Source organism: Herpailurus yagouaroundi, unplaced genomic scaffold (assembly GCF_014898765.1).
Source record: "Herpailurus yagouaroundi ecotype Mexico unplaced genomic scaffold, PumYag 29, whole genome shotgun sequence".
Lineage (NCBI taxonomy): Eukaryota > Metazoa > Chordata > Mammalia > Carnivora > Felidae > Herpailurus > Herpailurus yagouaroundi.
In genome coordinates, this window is record NW_024412377.1 from 101,786,108 (window position 1) to 101,796,205 (window position 10,098).

At 42.4% G+C, this 10,098-nt stretch overlaps 1 protein-coding gene across 4 annotated transcripts in view; it reads right to left on the bottom strand.

Annotated features, from left to right (window-relative positions):
- Positions 1 to 10,098, bottom strand: part of ARHGEF28 (Rho guanine nucleotide exchange factor 28) — a 317,945-nt gene that overhangs the window by 185,772 nt on the left and 122,075 nt on the right. For all 4 annotated transcript variants that reach the window (XM_040450927.1, XM_040450934.1, XM_040450917.1 and 1 more), the window contains exon 3: positions 1,916 to 2,063. In XM_040450927.1, the coding sequence (XP_040306861.1) occupies positions 1,916 to 2,063 (148 nt within the window). The remainder of the gene's footprint in view (positions 1 to 1,915; positions 2,064 to 10,098) is intronic.

The following is a 10,098-nucleotide window of genomic DNA, read 5'->3' on the forward strand; positions in this document are numbered from 1 at the left end:
AAAAGTCAAAGCAGAAAGACAAAGGCTAAAGAGAAAGAGACAAAGTGACTCTGTGCCATTAAAGAGGGTTGGCTTTTTTTCTTCTAAGGATGGAAGTTACTGGACCAGAGAGAGAAGTGCTTAAAATTGCCCATGGCATCAGAAATGCGACAACAGATTGATCTGATGACCAGGCCAAGGTAGGGCTGAAGGGCCTTCGCACCTCTCTGCAATTCTCACTATGGGTTGTTCGCATGTTTACTGTCTACCTTCTTCCCACATGTAACAGATACACAGCAGAAGCACTTAGAAATATCCTTCCTCTAGGGGCGCCTGGGTGGCTCGGTCGGTTAAGCATCAGACTTCGGCTCAGGTCATGATCTCACAGTTTGTGAGTTCGAGCCCCACGTCTGGCTCTGTGCTGACAGCTCAGGGACTGGAACCTGCTTCGGATTCTGTGTCTCCCTCTCTCTCTGCCATTCCCCCACTTGTGCACGCTCTCAAAAATAAATAAATGTTAAAAAAAAAAATTAAAAAAAAAAAAAGAAAGAAAGAAATATCCTTTCTCTAGGGGCACCTGGGTGGCTCAATCAGATGAGTGTCTCTTTATTTCAGTTCAGGCAATGATGCCAGGGTCTTGCAATTCCAGCCCCATATCTGGCTCTATGCTCCACGTAGAGCCTGCTTGAGATTCTTCCTGTCTCTCCCTCTCCCCTATTCACACCATCTCTATCTAAAAATATGAAATACTTTTTTTGGGGCGTCTGGGTGGCGCAGTCGGTTAAGCGTCCGACTTCAGCCAGGTCACGATCTCGCGGTCCGTGAGTTCGAGCCCCGCATCGGGCTCTGGGCTGATGGCTCAGAGCCTGGAGCCTGTTTCCGATTCTGTGTCTCCCTCTCTCTCTGCCCCTCCCCCGTTCATGCTCTGTCTCTCTCTGTCCCAAAAATGAATAAACGTTGAAAAAAAAATAAAAATAAAAATAAAAATATGAAATACTTTTTTTTAAAAAAAAGTATCTTTCCTCTAAAAATGAAGCCAACTTACCCATTAAAGAACTGAAGGTTCCCTCCACAATGCAATTTAGAGGGCCTAAAAGACGCATTTACGTTAAAGAAAACCAATCCATCAATAAACCAAACAACAAAATCCCGCCCGCGCCCCCCCCGCAAATAATAACACCTTCACTACGCTCTGTGGCTACAACTTGATGTCTCAGATACATAACCCACATTCCAATGAAATTTCAAAAACAGCTGCATCTGAGAACTATTAGTTCTTAACAAACCCTAACATGAAATATTAACTTGTCATCTGTCACCACGGTAATCAAAGAAGACATGTAGGAGAATGACAAGTTTCTGAACACGAACATTTGGGTGGTGGGAAGACAAAGTTATGGAGCCTGAGATCTGGTAAAGACGAGTCCAGATACACAGAGTGCCATGGAAGGAAGGAACCCCAGACACCAAAAGGAGCCAGCAGGAGACAGGCAGACACTAGAGCTACCAGACTCAGTGCAGGCAAAGTAGGCAGGGAGAATGAAAACCTACTGGTCACATCTCAGGTCTGCCTGAGCCACCCTGACCGTAGGCCGTAGGACAAGAGGAGGCGATCCTAAGATACAGGGAGTCCCCCATCCAACTATACCCAAAGCAGAGCCCACTGTGAAAGTTGGGTGCGGCCAGCAGGGTGGGTCTGCTCAGTCGAAGGCAAGGCCGACAGAGCTGGAAGAACCTCAGCGGGATAACCCACTGTGTGCCTTCTCATGGGCTCCATCCCCTCCCCTACCCCACCCTCTCTCCACCTCTCACCCAAACCCATCCCACTTGGAGCACTGTTGACTTGCTCCTCTTGGTCCTCTTCCCGGCGTATGACCCTGGAGGAAAGAGGCTTCCAGACAGAATCCTCAAATGCAGAGTGAAGATTACACCTCACCTGGAACGCTGGACTGGAGAACGTTATCCTCAGTGCGCCGTGCAATCACGATGTGTCTCTGATGAGATCCATCATAAATAAAGTAAAACTCGGCATCTTCAGGAAGGTAAACATTTTTGCCAAACTTTGCATAGACGGTCATCTGCCCCTAAAAAATGAGTTAAGTTGAGGCATCGTCACACTTTTTTGCCCCGGCTCTAAAAAAAACACACAGTCAAAAGGGCTGGGGTCCCAAACAGCATTGTTAATGTTCATTTCACGTGGCTGAGACTCAAACATCACAAATCCTCATTTCCGATAACAAATACTTTCAATGACAGGTGCTTTCTGATATATTAAAGTATGGGTGTCAGAGCTGGTTTGTTCTGTTTTTAAACCTGAAGAAGTCCAAAGCATAGGGAAGAAATCTTTTAAAATTTACTAGCTATAGAAATGTGATTCAACTTTGTTGTCCTTTATTTCCTACCTAAGAAACATCATTGATTCTATTTAATTTTTTTTTCTGTTCCTAATATACTACCATAGTACAAAGGTTCAAAACAATTATTTTTTTAAATTTTTTTAGCATGTATTTATTTTTTTTTTAATTTTTTTTTCAACGTTATTTTTTTTGTTTTTGGGACAGAGAGAGACAGAGCATGAACGGGGGAGGGGCAGAGAGAGAGGGAGACACAGAATCGGAAACAGGCTCCAGGCTCTGAGCCATCAGCCCAGAGCCCGACGCGGGGCTCGAACTCACGGACCGCGAGATCGTGACCTGGCTGAAGTCGGACGCTTAACCGACTGCGCCACCCAGGCGCCCCAGCATGTATTTATTTTATGCGAGAGGGGGAGGGGCAGAGAGAGAGGGAAACACAGAATCCAAAGCAGGCTCCAGGCTCCGATTTGTCAGCACAGAGCCCGACGCGGGGCTTGAACTCGGGAACGATGAGATCATGACCTGAGTCGAAGTCCGACACTCAACGGACCGAGCCACCCAGGTGCCCCTCAAAACAATTATTGTTAGTTATTGCCTTACCCTAGAGTGGATCACAGTAGGTGGTAAGAACTTTAAACACTCACGAACTTTGCCAAATAAATTGCACCACATGCTCCCACACTTGTTGTGCCGTTTCCAAGTGCTATTTGTCTTCTCTGAGGGAATTCCAGGTCCTCTTTCTCATCCGGCCTGGCCTTACACTTTCTCCTGAGAGCTTCTGGTTGGCACAAAGCCTGCTAAGTACCCCGGTCCAGAGGAGAGGAGCTGCCTTTGGGTCCCAGAGGCACACTCCAAGGAAGGAAGGTATGCCAAGGAAGCAGGCAGCAGGTGAGGACTCTTCGGTATGTCATCATCCAGAGGCTATGTGGAGGGACTAGATCAGCTCTGCTACAACCGAGGGAGAGGCAGTGATGGACAAGATTGCCAGACCATCTTGGGATGCTTGAAGACTCTGAGGATTCAGGACACTCCCTCCACACAAACACACACACACACACACACACACACACACACACGCAAACAATACAAAGAGAGTCCTCCAGAGAGATGGTACATTCCACCCAGCCCATGGGAGTGGCAGCATAATGGAAACTAGGAGGTGGAAAGGGTCCCCCACTTTGGAGGGCCTCCAGAGCTTGGCCCAGTGCAGAGAAGCATCTGGGCTTTTGTGTGCTTGCCCAACAAAAACAAACCCACTCTTGGCAAGTTCCTCCCCCCGTGATAGGGGAGGAAAGGAAACAGAGGAAATTCTACACAGTCTCCTTAACATCTGTTTGCCTTTGATGGGTCTCAGCACTATATTCTGTAGGATATCAAGAACTATGCCAATCAGTAGCAGAAACAAAATCAGTGCATAACTCCTTTCTCCAATAATCACATGGATATTTCATCTAAACTTTAAAAACAAAACGGCTGTTTTCCTGGCAGTTTGTAATCCATCACACACACGAAACATTATCTGGGGTCCCTGGGTGGCTCAGTCAGTTGAGCATCTGACTTCGGCTCAGGTCAGGATCTCGAGGTCCATGAGTTCAAGCCCCGCATCGGGCCCTGTGCTGACAGCTCGGAGCCTGGAGCCTGCTTCAGATTCTGTGTGTCTCTCTCCCTCTGCCCCTCCCCTGCTCATGCTCTGTCTCTCTCACTCTCAAAAATGAATAAATGGGGGCGCCTGGGTGGCTCAGTCGGTTGAGCGTCCGACTTCGGCTCAGGTCATGATCTCACGGTCCGTGAGTTCGAGCCCCGCGTCAGGCTCTGTGCTGACCGCTCAGAGCCTGGAGCCTGTTTCGGATTCTGTGTCTCCCTCTCTCTCTGACCCTCCCCCGTTCATGCTCTGTCTCTCTCTGTCTCAAAAATAAATAAACGTTAAAAAAAATTTTTTTAAATGAATAAATGTTAAAAAAAAAAACATCTTTTTTTTTTTTATTTTAATCTTTATTTATTTTTGAGAGACAGAGCGGGAGTAGGGGAGGAACAGTGAGAGTAGAAGACACAGAATCCGAAGCAGACTCCAGGCTCTGAACTGTCAGCACAGAGCCCAGCGCAGGGCTCGAACCCATGAACCACCAGATCATGACTTGACCCATAGTTGGACACTTAGCCAACTGAGCCACCCAGGTGCCCCTGAAATATTATCATTAATTATGAATTGGTATAAACACAAATTGTGGTTTCATGGAAAAAAACACGAGTTTATAATTTTGGATTGTCCTTTCTCTGCATGTGAGCGTGTGCAAACATACACAAATATCGTCAATAGAAAGTAACACACCAAGAAAAATGCACCATACAACAGCTTCCAAAAAAGTTCAGGAAGAGGATCTGAAAAGTAAAAAAACAGTAACAAATGTCTGACATGACAGAGAGGAAACTTCGATGAAATTCCATTTCCTAAAAAAGGAAGGACAGCTTGTGTTAGTCATGTTCCTGGTTGCTAAAGAGACTGTTAATTGTCTGCGAACAGAATCTGACCTGATTGGTCTTTTTTTTTTTTTTTTTTTTTGATAAAGAAAACAAATTGTATAAGCAAATCAAAGTTTTCCATAGATCAAAAGGATATCTAATCTGGATCTGGTCAAAACAACCATCACATTACTATTTTATTTGGTTGGGTGAACAAGGACCACCCACAATTTATAAAGGAGTTTAGCTGCAACCCTTTCCAAAGCAATTCACCCCCGAACAGAACAGTTTTACAATTCAGGTATGCCTTCCTTTTGAGACCACACCATGCTCTACATTGATACAAGAAGATAAACAACAACAGGCCAGAAATAAGACATATCCATTAAAGAGAGATGCCCAGAGTCCTGGCACGAAGAATACTACTCAGCAATGAAAGCAGCCCTCTTATTGGCTTATCACAAGGAGACCAGAAAGACACAGAAAGTATTATGGGAGGAGGAGGGAAGGGGGTGATGCAGAAACTAAGAGAGAAGCCCAATGGGATAGAATGGGATGGAGGGTTGGCAGGAGAAGACGCCAGAAAAAGGAAATATGAATACTAAAGAACATGAACATTTTCATTCAGGAAAGTTAGAGTCCGAAGGAGATTCGGACGAAGCGACACACAGCAGGAAAGACAGGTTTCAGGAAATGTTCTGAAAAACAAGTACAGGGTAAATAATCAGCACCCAGGGACGATTTGGGGGTCAGACTGGGGTCTTTCTAACCACTGTGGCCACCGAAAACCTGCTCTTTTTCTTAAAGGATCGTGGATTTTATTAATGGAAAAGATAAATTCCAACTTACAGAATTCCCGTGTGCCTCCATCATTTCCCCACTTGGAGTCATTTCGTACTTTGTTTTGGACAATTAAAACTTTAAGCTTTCCCAAGTGAATTCGTCTACCTCACTATCCGAATCGCTGTGCTTCTAAGGAGACAGGCTGAACATGTGTCATCACCTTTCTGCCAGCTCACTCTATCCCAAGTTTAAAAACAACACACGCTCATTTCACTGAAAATTGTGGACACAGTAAGAGGCTTAACAGGCAAAAATATCTCCCCAAGTAAACCCAAAAATTTAACGCGCTGTAGTCAAAACCCAAACTTAATTTTTCAAATGAAGTGAGCTTATTTTAAAGTGCATCTGGAAGAACAGGTACACAAGACTAGAAACAGTTGGGAGAAAGATGATGCTATGCTTGGGCTACGCAGGGCGGGGTCCGAATTTGCCCCAGCTCAAAGCAAAGCATACAATAGAACCATAATAATTTAAATAGCATGACAGGGGCACAAAGACAGACGACTAAGTATGGAGTCCAGAAGCAGACGCATAAAAAGTATGTAATAAAGGTGACGTGAAGCCAGTGCGGAAAGAACAGGTGACCCAGCAAATCGTTTTGGAACAAAAGCCTCTATTAGGGGGGGAAAAAGGCCTCATTCCACATGTCTCAATTTCCAATTAATTCCATATTAAACACAAAAATTCATAAGCACATAAAGTCAGAAGGCGCTCTAAAATTTATCATTACTGAAAAAAATGGTAGCAATGAAGTCAATCCCATCCATCCTGACACCACCCAAAAGTACCAACTTGTTTTCATTCTTCCATTGACTCCCAGTCTTTGTTCAACACACGGCTAACTCTTAGAGAGCGATCATCACAGCTTAAATACACATATGGTTGTGCTTTTCTGTCAAAAGTAATTTCCCATGTTATGATTTTTGGCATCATTTTTAATTGCATTCCATCAACTATAATGTTCCTTCTACATTTTACTCTATCATCCTTGTAATGTTGTACTTTAAGACTGTTTCTAGGTTAACATTGTTAATATTCCACCAAACCTCTTCATGTACATTATGCTTTACTTTTGTAGAACAAAATTCCAGAAATGGTTCCAAAAGTGTGAAAGCTGGTCACAAATTGCCGAACTGCTCTCCAATAATGTTCTCTCAAATGTCATTGCCACCTGTGCTGGTCACGAGTATTCTTTTCGTTGCAACCTTGCCGAAACTTTTATTTCCAAATTTATGGATAGTAAACAGTTCCTCCTTAATGTCATTTATCTTTTTTCTCTTACCAGTGACATTTACTGCCCACTTTTATTAAAGTGTACTACTAAATATTGTCAACATTGTTAGCAGTAAGATCAAATTTCAACTTTAAAAACTCTGGTCTTCCTTTTTCCATTCATGTTTGCCTTAAGCAGTTCAAAATTTTCACTTTCTCAAGTCCACTAGTTTAGATGAACATGAGAATCAGTCGCTTTCCTCTCTGAACAATGAAGATGTACCACCGGTTATCTATTCTTGCCCAAATAAAAAGCACTCAAATACTCTTGTAAAATCTCTACAGGACAGTAACATGGAAAATGAGAACAAATATTGAGTAAAAAAGCCGAACTACAACCATACTAAATATACCTCAATACAAACACACACGCACGTAAATTAAACCAACATTTTTTACCATGAAGCATCTCATAAAGAAATTCTGCTTGTAAAACTCATCAATACTTCTGAAAGACCAAGCTTTCTGCTGAAATGCTGTGACATCTGTGGATTTCTTCTCAAACAACCAAAAAAGTTTCATGTGACAAAAAGATTTAATACTATTTCTTTGACGCAACTCTTTTATTCCTCTTCCAATGAATGTTTCAGATGGAAATGATCGACACCGATGTGCACATTCTCAATATGTTTTCACTGATCTAGGTCTCTAAATACCTTGAGTAACTTGGTGCCTGTATTATCATACTCACTGAATATCCCTGTGCTAATGATCTCCCTATAGTCTTAACTCTCATCCTCTATAGACAATGTATGTGTAATTCTATTTGGTTAGTAACAGTGGTGTTTGCTCAACAAACTTAACCATCTAGTTTCTAAAGTATCTGGCATGAATAGGCAATAAATACTATAGCTTCAAATTATGACAATGAGAACAAAGTATGCATCTTTTTATAGTGGGGTTTCTTAATTTGGGGCCACAGGAAGAATCCATAAATAGGTTTCAGCTGGTCTGGGAACCCCTTAAAAATTGTAAGCCAAACTCTCTTTTTTATGTGTATGTGTCCATTCTTCTGAGGAAAGGTTTATGGATTTCCTCATATTCTCAAAAGTATGCATATAATTCAACTCTAACTTTACATAAGTAAGTAGAAATGGGAACTTAATAATAACAATGGTCTTTTTATAGGACAGTAAAACATGTACTACTGTTTTTCAAGGTATTCTGCATAGTCTTTATATAGAGTAATTTTTATTTTTATTTTTTTTTATTTTTTTTAATGTTTTTATTTATTTTTGTGACAGAGAGAGACAGAACATGAGCAGGGGAGGGCCAGAGAGAGAGGGAGACACAGAATCGGAAGCAGGCTCCAGGCTCTGAGCTGTCAGCACAGAGCCCGATGCGGGGCTCGAACCCACAGACCATGAGATCATGACCTGAGCCGAAGTGGGACGCTTAACCGACGAGCCACCCAGGTGCCCCTAGAGTAATTTTTATGATGCAACTACAATAAGGGTACATGTTAACTAAGATACCAAATACTGTACTGAAAGTTTACTAATATATGCCAATGAAAGCCATTATGCTAATATCAAAATAATGCCCTAAGTCAATTATCAAATTCGATCTGATACGTGATTTGATCTGAAGCCTGTCTTCTTTACAACAAAAAATAATTCCGCATAGAACCTTCCCTGAAGAGCAGTGTTAAATATGTTTGGAGATTCTTGAAAATTTTCTCAAGTGTATTATCCAATTTCGTAAGTAAATACAAGTACAGGAACTAGTTACCACTAACTAGATCAAGACTCCAGAACCAGATGGACAGTATAGAGTGTCTTGATTTCTGCCCTAAGCTCCAAGTTAGGTCATCTGCTTTCCATTCTTCAAGCACAATGCCAAAGAAACTACTACAGGCACTAAGCCTTCTCTTCTACGTTGCTCTGTTTAAGTACTTCTTTCAACAGACATAAGGAAATGCAGAAATTATTTCCTGTATGTGTGTGCACATATTATAGATCTAGACACATCTAAACACACATATTATCTTTTATACGCACAGTGTTTCATGATTTACAAAGCGCTTTATTGTGTATTTTCTCATCTTATTCCCACAGCAAGTCCTAGGAAAGATTACCATGACTCCCACTGTCAAAATGAAAACCCCGGTACTATGAGGTCCAGTGAGTGGCAGAACCACAAACCCAAATCCACATGTTGCCATCCCAGGCTCAGCACACTTTTCTCCCCAACATGTGACCATACCAACAGCAGTGCTCAAGCATTTAGTGACTTACTACACCTTTACATTCACCTCGACCTCTGTTTCATGTACTTAACACGATGATTCTCACCCTGAAATCCACAGGGAGAGGAGGAGTGGAGAGGGGAGGGAAAAGCAATGCTCCTTAGGCACCTCAAAATGTATGCAGGGTTTCAGGCATTCATCTGGGGAGAAACTCTTTTAGTTAGAGATTCTTCTGAGTGTATAGAAACATATGGTTCAAACAGTTTAGGAACCACTGACTTCAAAGCATGTTCAAGCCACCTTTTGTGTAGTATGAAATCTCAAGACCATTCAAATTTCTTATCCCAAAGCAAAACTAAATCAACAAAATATAGGTGAATGCAAATTGGCTAAATCTGAGGGGGCTATCAGAATATCATTTTTTTCTTGGGGAAGATAAGCCAAAATGACTTCCAAGGCTTCTAAGACATTTCTTCAGAAAGAGCCTTTCAAGTAGGAATGGCTTCTATTTCCAGACAGGACAAAACAGTCCACAGCGGGCCAGCGTTCCTGCCGACAACAACTAGAAAATAAAGACAGAAAAATTACAAAGTCCTACTCTTTTTTTTTTTAAGTTCTTTATATTTAGCCACAGATTTTCCAATTCAAGCCTTTTTTTTTTTTAATGTTTATTCAATTTTGAGAGACATAAACAGAGTGTGAGTGGGGAAGGGGCAGAGAGAGAGAGGGAGACACAGAATCCAAAGCAGGCTCCAGGCTCTGAGGCATCAGCACAGAGCCCGATGTGGGGCTCGAACTCACAAACCGTGAGATCATGACCTGAACCAAAGTCAGATGCTTAAACGACTGAGCCACCCTGGCGCCCCACAAAGTCCTATTCTTTTTTTTTTTTTTTTCAACGTTTATTTATTTTTGGGACAGAGAGAGACAGAGCATGAACGGGGGAGGGGCAGAGAGAGAGGGAGACACAGAATCGGAAACAGGCTTCAGGCTCTGGGCTGA